At 43.5% G+C, this 18,431-nt stretch overlaps 1 protein-coding gene and 1 long non-coding RNA gene across 7 annotated transcripts in view; one reads left to right on the top strand and one right to left on the bottom strand.

The window, feature by feature from the left end:
* TNC (tenascin C) overlaps positions 1-4,439 on the top strand; it is an 80,799-nt gene extending 76,360 nt beyond the window's left edge. For all 6 annotated transcript variants that reach the window (XM_081847416.1, XM_081847415.1, XM_081847417.1 and 3 more), the window contains 2 exons: positions 2,053-2,216; positions 3,323-4,439. In XM_081847416.1, coding sequence (XP_081703542.1) covers positions 2,053-2,216; positions 3,323-3,433 — 275 coding nt within the window. In that variant the 3' untranslated portion in view covers positions 3,434-4,439. The remainder of the gene's footprint in view (positions 1-2,052; positions 2,217-3,322) is intronic.
* Positions 1-18,431, bottom strand: part of LOC309333870 — a 129,815-nt gene that overhangs the window by 4,419 nt on the left and 106,965 nt on the right. The gene's annotated exons all lie outside the window — the stretch shown is intronic.

The raw sequence follows: 18,431 nt of genomic DNA, 5'->3' as shown, positions 1-18,431 counted from the left end.
CAACTCAGACCAGGCCCGTTGGAATTAATAGATGCAAATTAGTCATGTGTGCTAATCTCCATGGGTCTGTTTGTTCTGAGAATCCCCAGAGATAGGTAAGTTTATAATGCAAACCATATGAACCCTTCCAAGGTTTGTTTTGAAGCCTGCTAGGGGCGGGGTGAAAAATGCCCGTGGTCACCAGACTAGAAATTTTGTAAACCGCCCTCCAAAAGCAGATGGATGTATCTGTCCATTTCTGATTCTCTCAGTTTCTCCCCCCCAAAAAAAAATTTATAAAGTTTAGTTCTTCACAATTCCACCATTAGTTTGCTATTTCTTCACTTATTTAAACCTCGTCATAGAAATTCATGAGTATTTCTCTGCAGATTTCTTCCAATATGGGGAACGGCTCACTCAGATCACTACTTCAGACCATTCTCTTTGTTTCTGGCCACATGACATCAGTCTTTCTTTTGTGTTCCACAAACCAGGCTGGCAGTATCATTAGGCAGTGGGGCACCTACTTCAGGTGATAGATGCTAGGGAACAGCAGCATTCTGCCCTTTTCCTCTTAAACCTATCTGCTCTGTGCCACCTAAGCTAGCCCACTAACCATAGGTATAGTGGAAGAGGTTGTCCCATTGTCAAAGGTCCCACCCACATATGCATCTAAAGAACTTAAGTGGAAATAAGAACAACTCTTCTGGAACACAGCAAAGGCCCATCTAGTACAACTTTCTGGTTCCAACAGTGGACAACCAAAGGTCTCTTGAAGGTGCTCCTGGGTGGAGCCAAGTCCATTGGAGCAAGTAGAACCCACTGAACCAGCAGCAGGGTGTATGCTACCACTGCCTGTGACGTGCTCAATGGGACACGGGGGGAGGGGGCAGACCGCAGAGACTGCTGCTGCAGCAGCCCTACCCTCGACGCTTCTTCAAATCAGTCCAATCAGACAGGTTTGAAGGGTGCACTCACATAGCCCTGGCAGCCCTGCACAGCGTTGCAAGGCTGGGGTAGGACTGTCTGATCCCAGCCTTGCAAAGTGGTGCAGGTAGCACACTCATGTGCCAGAGCCCAGTGGAGGAGAGGGGCGACAGTGCTGCCATGTCCTCTCCACCACTTCCGCCCCTGGGTCACACCCTCATCCTCCCTCTGTGGTGGGTGGTGGTGGTGGTGGCAACTGCATCCTCCCCCTCCCTGTCGGCCAGCCTAGGGGTGGGGCATGCATGGGCATCCCTTTCTTGTGCACAAAGAGAAGGAGGTGCTGCCACCACCCATACCCTGAAGGCCTGGCCTGGGTGCACCTTCAGTGAGGGAGTCTGGTTGTGCACCTACAAAAAAACACACACACCAAGAGCCATGCCCCCCCCCGCCCTCCCACACTACACCACTGCACTGAACCCCCCCCCCCCCTCAGTCAGCTCCAACCTACCTGCCTTCTTTCTTAAAACCAGTCAGGACTGCTCAAGAGAGCCAGCGTGGTGTAGTGGTTAAGAGCAGTAGACTCGTAATTTGGTGAACCGGGTTCGCGTCCTCTCTCCTACACATGCAGTGACCTTGGGCTAGTCACACTTCTCTGAAGTCTCTCAGCCCCACTCACCTCACAGAGTGTTTGTTGTGGGAGAGGAAGGGAAAGGAGAATGTTAGCCGCTTTGAGACCCCTTCAGGTAGTGATAAAGCGGGATATCAAATCCAAACTCTTCTTCTTCTTCAACCAGTTTCCTCTCCCAAGCCACCTACCTGCCTTCCTACCTGCTCAAAGGTTGGCCCTGCCTGTGGTCTTCCTCCTCCTTTGTCTCAGGGTTGCCCTTGTTAGAACTCAGCAGTGAAGAGGGTGGGTTAAAAACTAGGATTAGTTGGCTCCACCTGTTATTGACTCTAGTGCTATCTACTGTTGGGCTCCCAGACTTCCACCCTACAGGTTCCAATAGGAGCCAGCAGCCACTTGTATTTGGAATGAGGAAGAGGAGACATACTATTTTGCCCTTCACCTTGGGTCACAAAAATGTATAGTACAGTTCCTGCTAGCAACAACCTAAAAATCAGCTATGTTTTTTCTCCATCACACAGGCGATTCCATGACCTATCACAATGCACGCGCCTTTTCCACCTACGACAAGGACCACGATATGGCAATCACTAACTGCGCTTTATCATACAAAGGAGCTTTCTGGTACAAGAACTGCCACCGTGTTAACCTGATGGGTAGATATGGGGACAACAACCACAGCCAGGTAAGTTGTTGTACATTGCACTTGTCATGCAGGGTACAAGTGGGCAAGTCGCCACCTTGCAGAGCTTAGAAGTGGAGATGGGAGGTTGTCCTACCAGTGCTAGCCCTATTCAGAGTAGACATTGAAATTAATGGATAGCACTAACTTTTTGTTGGCATCTGTCTCCATCAAGAGACAATGCAGTGCACCTCTGCTGGATAATTGTTGTGCCTGCTGTCGCTGAAGAGACTCATAACTGATGCATTCCTTGCTGTTTTTGCTGTGTTGGCAGTGCCCTCTCTGGGGCACTAGCCTGTGCAATGTGTATGGAGGTCCTGGGCTGTCCTGATTACAATGTGCCCCCTTTCGGCCTCTCTGATGTGGTCCAAAAGGAAAGCATAGCACTACATTTGGCACCAGCTTGGCTGCAGGAGTTCCCAGAAGGAGGTATACAAGATGCCACCTGGCTGCCTTAGGGACTCCACGCTGCATTTGTGTAGTGCTTCCTCCTTAGCCCTTTCTTCTCCTGAAGATGTCCCACAGGGTATCAGGTGCAGATTTTCCCTTGATGCTTACTCACTAAACTTAGATCCATTAATTTCAATGGGTGTATACTGAGTAAAACAAGGTGAATCATTACATCAAGGCAAAAGAAACCCTGAACATCCCACTGAGCTAAGTTCAGGGTGTAGCTACATCAGCCCCACCAGATGGGTATATTTTCAGCTTTGCTTAAATGTTTCCAGCAGTGCAAAGCCCATTTCCTCCTGTTTCCCTGCCTACATACCTACTCTCTGATTAGACAAGCAGGCAGGCGGCACTGCTACAGTTCCAGGCACTTAAAGGAGGCCCAGAGAAAGAAGATTTGGTGTGGGGAAAGTCCCGAAGCCACATAGGAAGCCCTGGAAGCCTACATTTTGTCCCTTGAGTCTGATGTTTCCCACCATTGCTATAAAGGACTGCTTGGGAATAAATATCAGCCGATAGAATTGATGGCTATGATGGCATTTCAACCACGGATGCCAAGGCTTGTAGCTGATACTCTTAACTGCACACAACAGCTAGTAAACAGTTGCGTTCGCCCATTCATTTATATCAACCTTCCATTCTTGCCTCTGTTTTTGCAGGGTATCAACTGGTTCCACTGGAAAGGTCATGAGCACTCCATCCAGTTTGCAGAGATGAAACTGAGACCATACAGCTTTAGGAATCTTGAAGGGAGACGAAAGAGAGCATGAATCCTCCACGGGGTTGGCTGACAGAAAGAAAAAGAATGGTTGCTTTGTTTGTTTGTTTTTCCAGAAATTTGGGGGAAGGGAGATTAGAAATGGAGATGGGAACTTTACCAAAGCATCAGTGTTGCTTGACGTAACCTTGGCTCCCTTGACCATTTTTTATTGGGGGTGGGAAAGGCTTCTTCAAAATGTAGCGTGCTCAACTGAGCATCCTTTTTTCCCCTATCTGTAGCTGGCTTTCTTTGCACCAAAGATGACAATCGCCAGGGAGGGAAGCGGGGAGGGGAGGGCATGTCAGGGAAGAGGACACAATCTGGCATATTCACACACAGAATCACACACACAAAATATATACATTATTATTGTGATCATTATTAGCCATCCTTGAGCTTTATTAGCTGATGATCTGGAAGCTTTTCCTATATATACAGACTGGATCCAGACTTCTCCATGACTAACTGAAGTTCCATTGGTTTCAGTGGGTTTACTCCAAGCATGACTAAAGGTGCAATCCTATCTCCACTCACCTGGGAGTAGTGGTGGCTGGTGCACATTTGGACTGGTAGGGTGGATGGCAGAGTGTGCAACAGTAGGTGGGACCAGAGCCAATGACATTCTAGTTTTGTCCCCATCCTCCTCCCTGCTGAGTTCAAAAAGGGCAACATTGAGACAAAGAAGGAGGACCTAACTTCTTAGTAGGCATGGTGGAGATTGCACTGCAAGTCTGGATCCACCTCTCTCTATATATATATTTAAAAAACAGATATAGAAAAGGGCAAGGAAGAAAGCGGCCCTATTTAAACATTTCATCCTAAGATTAATATTATTAATATAATGAAAAGAAATGAAATGAAAAGAAAAGAAGGATGATAATAATAATAAGCTAAGTTTTTTGTCATCAAGGTTTTTTTTTTAAAACAATCCATGCTTTCCAAAACACAGCAGGACAGTGTCTGATTGTACATTTTTAAAAAAATTAAATAAAAGCACAATTTTACTTTTACAGAAATCTCTGAGTCTTTTTTTAAAATGTGTCATATTGTTTGGTGTACATTCAAGGGGTATGGATGTATATAGGCCTCTCCGCATTTTGTGTGTGTGTGTATGTGTGTGTGTGTGTGTGTGTGTGTGTGTGTGTGTACATGTCTTTGTGTACCATAGCAATGACAGAAAAAATGCAGGCAGTCTCCATTTAAATTCCTGGCATTGCCAGTGAAAGCAAAGATGCGCGGGACCACAGATTTCCCACCCCTGAGTTAAAGGATCTCTGGAAAAGGGTTTAGGAAGAACTTGTTTGTGAGACCATGGAGCAATGTTGACAGTCAATAGTATAGATGGTGATGGAGGACATACTAGCCTCCTGCACCAAATTATTCTAAAGGTTAGGCAAAATCTCAAAATGGTACAGAGCCATCATTTATCAGCAGTTAATTGAAGGGGAAGGACCATAGCTTAGTGGCTGAGATCCCAGGTTCAACCCTGGCATTTCTAGGGCTGGGAAAGATTCTGCCTGAAACTCTGGAGAGTCTCTGCCAACAAGTTTAGACAGTCCTAAGCTAGGTGGGTCATTATGGGATGAAGCCACTTGTTCCTATGTATTCAGGGAAGGGCCAAAATGCCTTGTCAGAGCACACACATAGTATGCAGTTGTTCCGACATTCAATCCCCAGTATCCCCTGTTTTAAATACTGGAGAGTCTCTGCAAGTTAGTGTTGATAATACTAAATGGATCAAGGGCCTGAAATTGCATAAGGCAGTTATTTTGTCATGGGACAATGATGTGCTGATGACAGCTTTCCCCTGGGTTGATGACCCCAAACAATGCCTGGATAGGAGAACTTGGGCAATGTTGCGATCAGTCAAAAAATGTGACAATTGATAAAGCTGAATCTTTCACCAACAATTTGAGGCTTTGTCTCTTGCTTCTGAAACTCAGTGAAGAATACTGGAAGCAATGACTTAGTGGTCTCAATTGGGATAAAGCAACCTTCCCATGTCCTTTTTTCTGGGTAGATCAGGATCATCAAGATGGTCGTTTGCTTTCGATAATATCCAATTCTCCCTCCCTACAGCACAGACCATCTGGTGATGTGGTCTCTAATGGAGATGCTCTCCTGCTGAGCCCACATCAGAGGTTCGACAATCTTCTAGGCATTCCTTTGTTCGGTACTTTTGAGGGGTAAAAAGACATAGAAAGGGTTGGTACTCTTGCTATATGTCTTGTGGTGCCGGCATAAAATGGCTAGAGACATTTTGAAAGAGAGGGTGGGGTTGTTACCCCATACTGTTCTGCTAAATTTTGGGCCTTTCCTGGTCATTGTATCTGGACCCTCAACCCCGCTGGATCCTAGATCCCTCAAGACCCATCCTGGTAGAACTGCCGTACATGGTTTCCCCTTACAAATGCTGAAGATCTTCTGCATTAGAAATCCAGTGCCTCAAGGAGTGTTCTGCTTTCCCATATACAATCCTCAAAAAGGGGAAAGGGTAAGAAGCCTGTACCCCAAACTGCTTCAGCTAACTTAGAGCTCACCCATTCTCTGCTTCTTTCTCAGAACCATTTCCTGATTTATACCAGTAGGTGGCAGACAGGTTCCGTTCTTTACAAGCAAAAGCACATAGAATCATAGAAGAGTTGGAAGGGACCCCAAGGGTCATCTAGTCCAACCCCCTGCAATGCAGGAATCTCAACTAAAGTAGCCATGATGGTTGGCCATCTCCAAGGAAGGGGAGTCCATCACCTTATGAGGGAGTTCATTCCACTGTCGAACAGCTCATAGTGTCAAAAAGTTCCTCCTGATGTTTAGTTGGAATCTCCTTTCTTGTTGCTTGAATCCAATCGTTCAAGTCCTACCCATTAGAGCAGGAGAAAACAAGATAACTCCATCTTCCATGTGACAGCTCTCTGGATATTTGAAAATGGCTATCATATATCCTCTCTCCTCTTTTCCAGGCTAAAGATACCCAGCTCCCTTAACAGTTCCTCTTAAAACTTGGTTTCCAGATCCTTGATCATCTTTGTTGTCCTCCTCTGCACATGTTCCAGCATGTCAACATTCTTCTTAATTTGTGGTGCCCAGAATTGGACACAGTGTTCCAGGTGTGGTCTGACCAAGGCAGAATAGAGTGGGACTATTACTTCCCTTGACCTGGACACCACTTCTTCTTCTTCTTCTTCTTCTTCTTCTTCTTCTTCTTCTTCTTCTTCTTCTTCTTCTTCTTCCACTCGTAGCCGAGTAAGATTGTGTTCCATAAACACAGTTTTAACAGCAAGTCTGTAAGTGACTGTGGAGGCCAATTCTGGATCCACACGTCCTTCCACAGTGGGGACATTGGTTTCTGGGCGGGAGTTGATCACGGTGTGGATTTGCCAACTGTGCCTTCTTCTTAGCCCGTTTCTCCCTTGTGTTCTGAGTTTGAGTGTCTTCAACGCCCATGACACCTTTGGTAAAGGCTGTTCTCTAACTGGAGCGCTCGCAGGCTAATGTTTCCCAGTTAGTGTGGTCTGACCAAGGCAGAATAGAGTGGGACTATTATTTCCCTTGACCTGGACACTATACTTCTATTGATGCAGCCTAGAATAACGTTAGCTTTTTTTTTTTTTTTTTTTTTGCTGCTTCTGCATCACACTGTTGACTCATGATAAGCTTGTAGCCCACCCAAACCCCTAAACCCCTCTCACATGTACTGCTAGTAAGCCAGAAGTCCCCCATCTTATATTTGCATATCTGGTTCTTCCTGCCTGTGTAAGCCTCTAATGTATGTACCCATGGGAGCGGCCAAGGGAGGGCAAGGGGAGCAGCTGCCCCCCCCCAGAAACAACAGAAATACTTACCTAACTGACCAATCACATTGGTTCTGACCCCCTCCCAACAAAAGTCCTGGCTACACCCTTGTATGTACCTTATGCATGTAAACAGACTCAATGAGAGGTATGAGCTTGCTTTTGCTGAGTGATTCATTTATCTTAGGCCTAATTTGAGACAAGCAAACTCTCTTCTCCTCATCAGCATCAAGAAGCCATTCTCTTTCCTGAGCTTTCATATTTGTCAGAGTGGAAAATCCCTGTTCACAACAATATGTAGGAGAAAAGTCAATGCTCTTGCTCTCATTGTGTGTGTGTGTGTGTGTGTGTGTGTGTGTGTTTGTACACACACACCCCTATATAAAAATTATATTATTCTATACCAGGCATGTCCAAAGTCCGTTTTGGGGGCCTAATCCGTCCCACCAGCTGATTTAATTCTGCCCCCGTGGCAGTATATGTTCTGGGGTAAAATCCAAAAAAAATCTCAGCAAGTTCAATCCTAAAAAAAGCTCAGCAAGTTTGGTCGGCCCTCACACATGTTCACTTCTTCAAATCTGGCCCTCTTTGAAAAAAGTTTGGGCACCCCTGTTCTATACTGTACTATACTACACTGAAAATTTTAAATGTTTCTTTGACTCTCCTGGAATCTTCCCACCACACCCTTTGAGAACCACTGCAAGAAGGCAAAAGCACCCAAGGAACAGCAGAATTAGGGCCAGTGAAGGGTGTGGCCGGCGGAAAGGGGGTGTGGCTTTCCAAGCGTTCCAAGGCCCAGACACAGATGCTGAAGAGGTCCTCTGGTCTCGGGCCTGAGGTTCCCCAATCCTATTAAACAGCCTCCTATAGTCTCCTACTCAGATACGTCATATGGTATGAGGGTGGAGAGGCGTGAAATAATGCAAAGCAGAGCAAGGGAAGCCGCAAGCCAAACCTCTGCTTTGCAATTAGCTGGAGCTTCATGCACTGCCTCCGCAGCGTTCGCTCTGGAGACCACATTAAAAGCAGTGTTTGCTCTGGTTTCCGAGGACGCAGCTGGCAGTGATATAGTCAAATGGCTTGAGGATGACTGCAGTTAGAAGCTTGCTGCTTTAATTTCAGTTCTTTCCTCGGAAACTTACCAAAAAGAAAACCAAAAAACCTAAACCTCACCATTTCCTGAGTCTTTACAGTAACTCCTGTGCAAAAGGTTGAAAATGATTTAAAGCAGACAGAATGAACTGTGGGGTTGGATCCAAAGCCTCACAACAAAAACATGGTATCAGATGAACCATTCTGCTAAGTGCAAATTGATCTCTGGAACTCCCTGCCTCTTGATATCAGGCAGGGACTTTTTTCCAGCACTTGCTAAAAACATTTTGGTTAGGCAAACCTACCCAGTTTATTATGTATATTTGCTTTTAAAATGTGTTGATCTTATTGATGTTTTGATAATTTTATGGTGCCTACTGTTTTTAAAGTGTATTTGCACTGCAGATAGATAGATATGAATATGAGCAGGTTGCACAGTTATTAGGGGATTTGGGTTGGCATCCATCTGTCTTGGGAGACTTGGGCTACAGCCACTACCACATCCATCTATTTGCTGTGGGAGCTGGGCAGCATTCAGAGGCTCCCTGTCTCACTGGAGTGTCTTAAATTCCCAATCCATGGAGATTATATAAGGAAGTTGCTTCATTTTTTATAAGAGACTGGGTAGAAATTAAGTGCTCTCTTCCATCCGAAATGCCTGTGGTGTTAAAGTATTGAGTCCTGAAAAGGATCTAGGAGATCTATTATCTGATTATTGATGTAAGCCTCCAGAATGTATCTTGTATAGTGTATCTCTGAAGAAGTGTGCATGCACACAAAAGCTTATACCGGGCACAGGCAAACTCCCATCACCCCTGACCACTGGTCTTTTTAGCTAGGGATGATGGGAGTTGTAGTCCCAAAACATCTGGAGGGCTGAGTTTGCCTGTGCTTGGCTTATACCCAGAACAAACTTAGTTGGTCTCTAAGGTGCTACTGGACAATATTTTATTTTATTTCATTTCATTTCATTTCATTTTGATTGTATAGTTAAAGTTTCACCCCCTATCTGCAGTACATTGTATTTTGTTTTACTGCTATGGTTAGAGACTGATGCAAATAAAGATTCTTCTTCTTCATGATCTAGGGCACTAGGATTGCCATATGTCTGGAATTTCCTGGACATAGTTAGAATAAAGCAGTTGGAAACAGTGTCTGGGTGGGAATCACTGAAATGTCCGAAAAAATCTGGACTTATGGCAACCCATATCAGAGACGTCTTCTTCTTTTTCGAGATTTTGCAAGAAAAGCTCAAAAACCTTTGTGTCCTGATTTTCACTTTTTAAATATGGCAGCCCTTTAGGGCAGTGGTTTTCAAACCTTTTCCTCTGGGCCACACTTTCAGAATAAAAATTTTCTTGCACCACACTGATTTTTGTATTGGTAACAAATACATTAGAAAACAAAATGGCAGAATTCCTAGCAGTGCTTAAACATTTAAATGTTTTCTTGATTGTCCTTGAATCTTCCCGCCACACTTGCCATCCTCTCCTGCCACACCAGTGTGCTGTGCCACAGCCTTTGAGAAACACTGATCTAGGGGGCTTAGTGGACCACAAGCTTAACGTGAATCAACAGTGTAAGGCAGCAGCAAAAGAAGCTAGACTGAATCAACAGAATTATAGTTCCATATGAAGGGAAGTCATAGTACCTGCCTTGGTCAGACCACAAGTAAATTCAAGTAAATACGGTGAATGCTTATTTGTGTCTCAAATATAAATGTACAGGAGTCACCCCACTTAATGTGACTCACGTGCAACCACATATATGTGCAGTACTGGGAAATAAATAAATAAGGGGACATCTGGATTACTAGCAGTACATGTAAAAAGGATCTAGTGGTCTTGGTGGAACATGAGTCAACAGTGTGATGCAGCAGTAAAAAAAAGTGAATGCTATTCTAGGCTGCATCAACTGAAGTGCAGTGGTACCTCGGGTTAAGTACTTAATTCGTTCCGGAGGTCCGTTCTTAACCTGAAACTGTTCTTAACCTGAAGCACCACTTTAGCTAATGGGGCCTCCCGCTGCCACTGCGCTGCCGGAGCATGATTTCTCTTCTCATCCTGAAGCAAAGTTCTTAACCTGAAGCAGTATTTCTGGGTTAGCGGAATCTGTAACCTGAAGTGTATGTAACCTGAGGTACCACTGTATAGTGTCCAGATCAAGTGAAGTCATAGTACCTGCCCTGTTCAGACCACACCTGGGATATTGTGTCCAGTTTGGGCACCACAATTTAAGAAGCATGTTGACAAGCTGGAATGCATGCAGAGGAGGGCAGCTAAGATGATCAAGGTTCTGGAAACTAAGTCTCACGAGGAATGGGTGTGTTTAGCCTGGAGAAGAGGAGATAAGATAGCCATTTTCAAATATCTGAAGGACTGTCACATGGAAGATGCAGCAAACTTCTTTTCGCCTGCTCCAGAGGGTAAAATCTGAGCCAATGGACTCAAGTTATGAGAAAGGAGGTTTCAATAGGGCTTTTGAGACAGTCCTCTATTATATCTCGTGAGGAAGCAAGTAAAATGTGGGTGGCACGTGACAACTTTTAGGTGGATTTAGTTGAAAGGCCAAACCCAAAGAGTACTCATTAATGGTTCCTCGTCATCCTGGGGAAGAGTGACAAATGGGGTGCCGCAGGGTTCTGTCCTGGGCCTGTTGTTGTTCAACATCTTTATAAAAGACTTGGATGAAGGAATTGAGGGGATGCTCGTCAAATTTGCAGATGGCACCAAACTGGGAGGGGTAGCTAATGCTGCAGAAGACAAAATCAGAATTCAATATGACCTTAACAGATTGGAGAACTGGGCACAAGCTAACAAAATGAATTAAAATAAGGACAAATGTAAGGTTCTGCACTTAGGCAGGAAGAACCAGATGCACAGATTTAGGATGGGGGACACCTGGCTTACTAGCAGGACATGTGAAAAGGATCTAGGGGTCTTGGTGGACCACAGGCTTAACATGAGTCAACAGTGTGATGCAGCAGCAAAAAAGCCAATGCTATTCTTAGCTGGATCAACAGAAGTATACTGTCCAAATCAAGGGAAGTAATAGTCCCATTCTATTCTGCCTTGGTCAAATCACACCAGTGTCCAGTTCCAGGCAACACAATTTAAGAAGGATGTTGACAAGCTGGAATGTGTACAGAGGAGGGTAAGCAAGATGATAAAAGGTCTGAAAACTATGCCAAATGAGGAGCGCTTGAAGGAGCTGGGAATGTTTAGCCTGGAGAAGAAGAGATATGATAGCCATCATCAGATATGTGAAGGGCTGTCACATGGAAGATACAGCATGTTTTCTCCTGCTCCAGAGGGTAAAATCTGAGCCAAAGGACATAAGTTATGAGAAAGGAGAGTCCGACCAAACATTAGGAAGAACTTTCTGACAATAAGAAGTGTTTGACAGTGGAACGAATTCCCTCAGATGGTAGAAAGTTTTTTTGGACTTTTTAAAAGATAAGTTGAAGGGGGTTGGACTAGATGACCTTTGGGTCCCTGCCAACCCTACAATTATATATGATTTTATAGATCCAAGATTCTACCAGACTGAGTGAGTATGGGTGATCTGTGGCCCATGGGGATGCAGCCAGCCATGCAAGGATTTACTGTGATCCCACAAGACTAGGGCTGCCATACATCCGAATTTCCTGGACACAACAGGAATACAGTAGTTGGAAACCGTGTCCAGGCAGAAATCCAGATGTACAGCAACTCATGCCGGAAGTCTAGATTTTGGCAAATTTCCTTAAAAATAGCTCAAAGGCTCAAAGGGTTAAAGGGTCCTTGGCCCTGAAGGTCTCTGTATGTTCTTAGTCTCGCCTACCTTGCAGAGTCACTGTGGTATAAATGAATGGATATAGTTTCCCCTTTTTCTTTTCTTTCTTTCTTTCTTTCTTTCTTTCTTTCTTTCTTTCTTTCTTTTCTTTTTTAAAGAAAAAGGTCAGTGACTGCTGACCAAGCTCTGCATAAAAGGAACAGGAGCACAGATGTAATCTTTTTCAAAGACTTTTGGTTAAATGTCCCAAGAATAGTTTCCAAAATGACAGGTTATAACCTGGATGGCGGTTTTATTAGATTTTTTTTTAAATAAAATAAAAATAAAATAAAAATAAAAATCCTACTGTTCAACTTGCTCCATGGAATAAAGGATTTATTGCTGACTTTCTGCCTGCTGCAGAAATGCTCAGAGCATAGTGCTTTGGAAGAGTTCAGCCTATCACTGGGATGTTCTCTTGTGGAAGTGCTACAGTCCAGGACTGCTAATGAACATGTAGATATACTTTATAGACCACTAGCAGCCTCATACCCAGCTTGCTTGGGAATTCTAAGAGAAGTTTATTTTTCTATTTGTTTCTTCATTTTCCCCTGTTCTGATCATATCCTACGCAGCATCTCTACTTCCACTTTTTCACTTTTCTCTTCCTCTGTTCCCATATAATTTCAGCTGTTGCCTGCCATGCTGTGATGTTTTGGCAGTCCTTATCCTGATAATACTAGCATATGGGTCTCTTAATAAAGTCAGATGGGCATCTAGTTGTTCCAGCTTTACCTCTGGGGCTAACTCTAACATGTACCAACCAATATTGCTCAACCAATAGCTTTGGTTTATTAGCTAATAAAGAAACATGAAGCATTACTACTCAAACCACTTGGAAAGAAAGGAAAATGGCTCACATATGTTGATTTATTAAAGGACCATGATGGAAAATGGAAATTAAGAGATTTTGATGAGATCAAAGACCACTTTCAGAGTTGGTTGCATTATCAACAACTATATGGAACACATAAAGAAGACAGCAAGAAAGGATTCAATTATACAAAATCTAGGTTTCAAACGGAAGTGATCGAAGGGAAAATGAAATTACTGAAGGCCGCATACTATTAGAATGAGGGACAAAAGATGAAGAGGTAAAATCAATTATGATTAAATGGGCACAAGATGTAGGTCATAACATTATGATGGAAGATTGGGAAAAATTATGGAAAACTGATTTAAAATTTACAGATTGTTCCCTACTGAAGGAGAATTACATGAAGATAATGTACAGATGGTACAGACACCAGTACAGTTAGGGAAAATGTACAAAACTAGTTCAAATATATGTTGAAAGTGTAAGGAAAAAGAAGGGGCATTTTATCATATGTGGTGGGATTGTAATGTAATTTTAAAAAAAATGGGAAATGATATACAAGGAATTGAAGAATATGTTAAAAAACCTGAAGTATTTTTGTTAGGGATTGTAGGGAAAGATCTGCCAAAAAAGCTGAAAAACATCTTCATGTATGCGACAACAGCCACGTGAGTTCTAATAGCACAAGGATGGAAGACTGAAGAAACCCCAACTAAAGAATCATAGCAAGAAAAATTGATGGACTATGCAGAACTAGCAAAATTGACATATACCGTATTTTTCGCTCTGTAAGACGCACCAGACCACAAGACGCACCTAGTTTTTGGAGGAGGAAAACAAGAAAAAAAATATTCTGAATCTCAGGAGCCAGAACAGCAAGAGGGATCACTGCGCAGCGAAAGCAGCAATCCCTCTTGCTGTTCTGGCTTCTGGGATAGCTGCGCAGCCTGCATTTGCTCCATAAGATGCACACACATTTCCCCTTACTTTTTAGGAGGGAAAAAGTGAGTCTTATAGAGCAAAAAATACGGTAAGCTATGGGACAAGGATAACTGTGACTTTAAAGATGAATGGGAACCCTTTACAAAGTATTTGAAGATGCAACAAAGTGAACTGGACTCCTTGGCTGGCTTTGAATAAACACTCACAAACCTTTTTATTGATGATAATCAGCTAAATAGTTTGAGGATCTATACAACTGTGTAACATGCAGAAAACAACATTTTTAGAGAAATCAAAGACTGGAACTGAGGAAAGTCGGGTCTTTGTGTGGGAGGGTGGGGGGGGAGGAAAAATGGGAAAAAAATAAGGATGATATTTTTCTGGGTAATATGTTTTGCTTTAATTTAGAATAAAAAAACGTTTTGTTAAAAAAGAAACAAGAGAATCACATTCATGGAATTAAACAGAGGACAGTGTTGGTTCTAGAATTAATGCATGCTCTGGCTGACATAAGAGGAAGGTTGTTAATTTTTTGCATGGTTGAAAGGAGATCCATAGCAAAAGGCATTTCCAGAGGCATTTCCAACTCATAAGACTCCTTACTAAAATATTGGCTTTATGTGGATTACTTGATATGAGGAATTGGAACTGTGAAATGGGAAATGAATGCGTGAGCGTAATCATAAATAGATATGGTACAGGGAGGGGCAGACAAATCAGACAAATTCAGTTCCTCTTTTTTCTAAACTTGTTCAGTTCTCCACATTTCCACATCAGTTTGCAATAAAAATACAGATTTTTGTAAAGCCATTTTCCCTAAAATAGTGCATTTTTAATGTTATTTTCATCCATATATGGTTTTTCTAGACACCTTACCCCAGTGTATGCATTTCTGTACTCATTACTCAGCTGGAGAACTGAACTAGAAAATTTAGAGGAGTGTGAATTTTGAAGGACAGCTGTGCAGTGGTTCTTGTTTTGGAAGGTGCATCCCTGGGTGCAAGACATGAAACAAGTCTGGGTCAGCCCAGGCAAGTCTGGGCTAATTCAGGCAAGTCTGGGCTAATTCAGGCAAGTCTGGGCATGTAGTAGCTAGACTTTAAAGAACACACACAATGCCCACAAACCAAAGCATCACTGTGTTATATTCTCCACTGCCATCTGAAATTGTACAAACTAAGGCTGCATATACATTTCCCTTTACTCTTCACCCAGTGCACTCTCACCACTGGTTTGAGTAGTGGTGTAATTGTGAGCCCGCAACCCGTATCTATCCTGTTTCTTTTCTATAGTTTTTATATACATATATAAAAACTGCATTTTTCATTATTTGAAAAAAAGAAAAGAAAAAAGAATGACCTAGCTGTGTTTTAAACCGACAATGTGAGCATAGCCTAGAGATTCTAACTCCTCCTCCGCCCCCAGTGTGGATAGGGGGATATTTCTTCTGAGTCATCACCTACCATGCATCTGTTAAAAGGCACATACTTTCTGCGAAAAAGGTAGGCTGTTCTAACCAAAATAAAACCCTTTTTGGTTTAACACATGTTAAGCCTTTCTACGTTCACTCAAGCTCCAAAATGCCAGGACATAGCACAGGTTAAGGGTCACACTCTTAACAAACATGTTATCTAGGAAATATGGATTTGGTATGGCATCCTATGATGTGGTTAGTTCCAACTTTACCACTGTTTTAGAGATGCATGCCTGTCGGCAGGCAGTGGTGGACTAAAGTCCAAGATTTGTCTGTTTACAGTGGTACCTCGGGTTACATACGCTTCAGGTTACAGATGCTTCAGGTTACATGCTCCGCTAACCCAGAAATAGTACCTTGGGTTAAGAACTTTGCTTCAGGATGAGAACAGAAATCGTGCTACGGCGGCGCGGCGGCAGCGGCAGCGGGAGGCCCCATTAGCTAAAGTGGTGCTTCAGGTTAAGAACAGTTTCAGGTTAAGAACAGACCTCCAGAACGAATTAACTACTTAACCCGAGGTACCACTGTACTGGAATAGACTCAAGGAGGCTAATGTAACTGCCTGAAGCTATCATGCAACTGGAGTTAACATTCCACATTACAAATATTCATCCAGCTGGAATCTGGTTCAGATTTTTAGCTACGGACTCAGAACACAGATCCAGTCTAATAATAGTAATAATAATACCTCTCTTACGCTGCCAAATTTCAGATCAGTCCATTGCACCATTTTCTGTGAGTCACAGAACCTACACACACAATTTTTCATTATACTGTAATAGCAGGATGCTTCTCATCTGACTTGCCCTTAACATAGGACTGTGATCGTAAATGTAACAATGTAAAAAAGTTTTTTGTTTTTTAAACGCAGATTGTACCTTTGCATTGCTGGCTACTTTCTACACACATTCCACTCAGTCCTCCAGCTAGCCACACAAGAGGCTTTCTGAGAGTTCAAGAACACAGTCCAGCCAGGCAAAAGCACTCCAATGAGGGTGTTAAGCAAGGCCAGTAAGAGGTGCGTCTCTCTGTTGGGTTATGACCTAAGAAGAATCCCAAGGGCCAGACAGAGAAGCCAGGAGGGCCACTTTCAGCCCCTGGGCCTGATCTATGATCTGCTGAATCGCCAACCAAATCACAAATCACCGTCTTGGCTTTTAAAACACAGCAGTACAAGACTTTCTGTGTAAATAAACTGAGCACATAAAAGATGGAATCAAGGCTTCAAAAACACCAATCTCCTGGGATAGCTCAGTTGGTAGGGCATGAGACTCTTAATTTCATGGTCATGGGTTCGAGCCCCATGTTGGGCAAAAGATTCCTGCATTGCAGGCAGTTTCAGCGGCTCTCAACCTGTGGGTCACCAGATGTTGTTGGACTAGAACTCCCATCATTCCTGAGCTCTGGCCTTGCTAGCTAGGGTGATGGGAGTTGTAGTTCAACAACATCTGGGGGCCCACAGGTTGAGAAAGGCTGGACTAGATGATCCTTGTGATCCCTTCCATTTCTATGAGTCTATGATTAGAATTGGCGGGGGAGGGAAACTAGGTAGTGACCTCACTTTCCCCTATAAAATGTTGGAGCTTATGCACTGACATTAAAGTCTCATGCATCAACAGGCATTGCTTACTGTTTTCTTTAGAATTTCATAGAAACTTGGGGAAATGATTTTGAAACTTGGGCTTCCCCTGATAAAAGATACAGAGAGCTGTGATCTTTTAAGTGCTGGGAAAAATTAGACAGATTTGGAAGGGAAAAAATGCTTACAATGCTGCCACTAGTGTTAGAGAGAGACTTCCAGCATATATTTTCCACTCAATCAGAACAGGTTGCAAATGTAAACAAAATGTTTCTCCCTTGTTGCACCACATAAGGAACATTACCGTATGCCATGAATGATATTCTCCATCTGATTCAGTTGACAAATACATATATGTTAGCTGCCAGGAACCTGATTGTGTTGCTAGTTGTCTGCATACACTTAGAGGACCCTATGATTCCCAATTCAAGCGTACTATATACATCAGCAAGAGATGGCTATGAAATTATTTCCAGGTGACCCACCCAAATGCCTGGCACTTAACATAGGAAGCTTCCTTATACTGAGTCAGATCACTTGGCAGCCCAATTTGGAAGAGGAGGAGGAAGGGAAAGACGTGGGTTGGGTACTGGAAGGCAGGCATCCAGGGACAGAAGAGGGAGGTGCCCTTCTGGGTACTCTAGATCTCAGAGAGGCAAGCAAATCTGGTAATTCCCACCCCACCCCCGCCTACTGTGGAGTGCAGAGCCTCATCTGGGAGGGGGGGGAGAACTTCAACCAGCCAGAAGAAGGGGTGAATAGGAAGAGGTGGTGATGGAGCAAGTTGTTTCTCCCTCCTCCTTCAACAAGCTCCCCTCCTCTCTGGTCTCCCAGAACCCAAAGAGGTATGAAAAGGGTGGAGCAAAGACAAGACAAAGGAGTATCAGATTGCTTGGGGAGGACTTGGGGGAGGCATAGGAGCCAACTCCTAGGGACTGAGGTCCCTTTGCCTCTCCCCCTCAATAAAATATTTGAGGTACCCCCCCCCGAGTTGATGGACATTGCCATTTAAATGGTGTTTGTGCATCATGTTATATGATTGATTATGTGGGGCAGGGCTTACCTCCCCACCCCCCAAAAAAATATTTTTATTCAAGTTGGCACCCTTGGATGGACAAGAGGGATGCGATTTAGATCAGTGGACTGTCATGCCAAACTGGGCAAGAATATATTTCCAGATGTCCAAATCAGTGCTGTTTAGGATGCATCGATTTGTGTGCCATCTTGATTAAAAATGGCATCTGACGGTTTCCAAACACAGACCAAAACCAACTGTCTGGTCTCAGGAACCATCACCCAAATGGGGCAATGATAGCCTCAAAGGCGTCCCAGTCAAAGCAGTTTGGAACAGTTAGGCCCACCACCTTGATTCAAAATAGTGTCCAACAGTTTTCAATTTAGGCCAAAATCCACTCCTCAATTTCAAGAACTATCATGCCAAATGGAGACAGTACAGTGGTACCTCAGGTTACATATGCTTCAGGTTACATACGCTTCAGG

Source organism: Podarcis erhardii (genome assembly GCF_964252035.2).
Source record: "Podarcis erhardii genome assembly, chromosome: Z".
Lineage (NCBI taxonomy): Eukaryota > Metazoa > Chordata > Lepidosauria > Squamata > Lacertidae > Podarcis > Podarcis erhardii.
The sequence above is the reverse complement of the archived record's forward strand: the minus strand, read 5'-3'. Positions and strand labels throughout refer to the sequence as shown.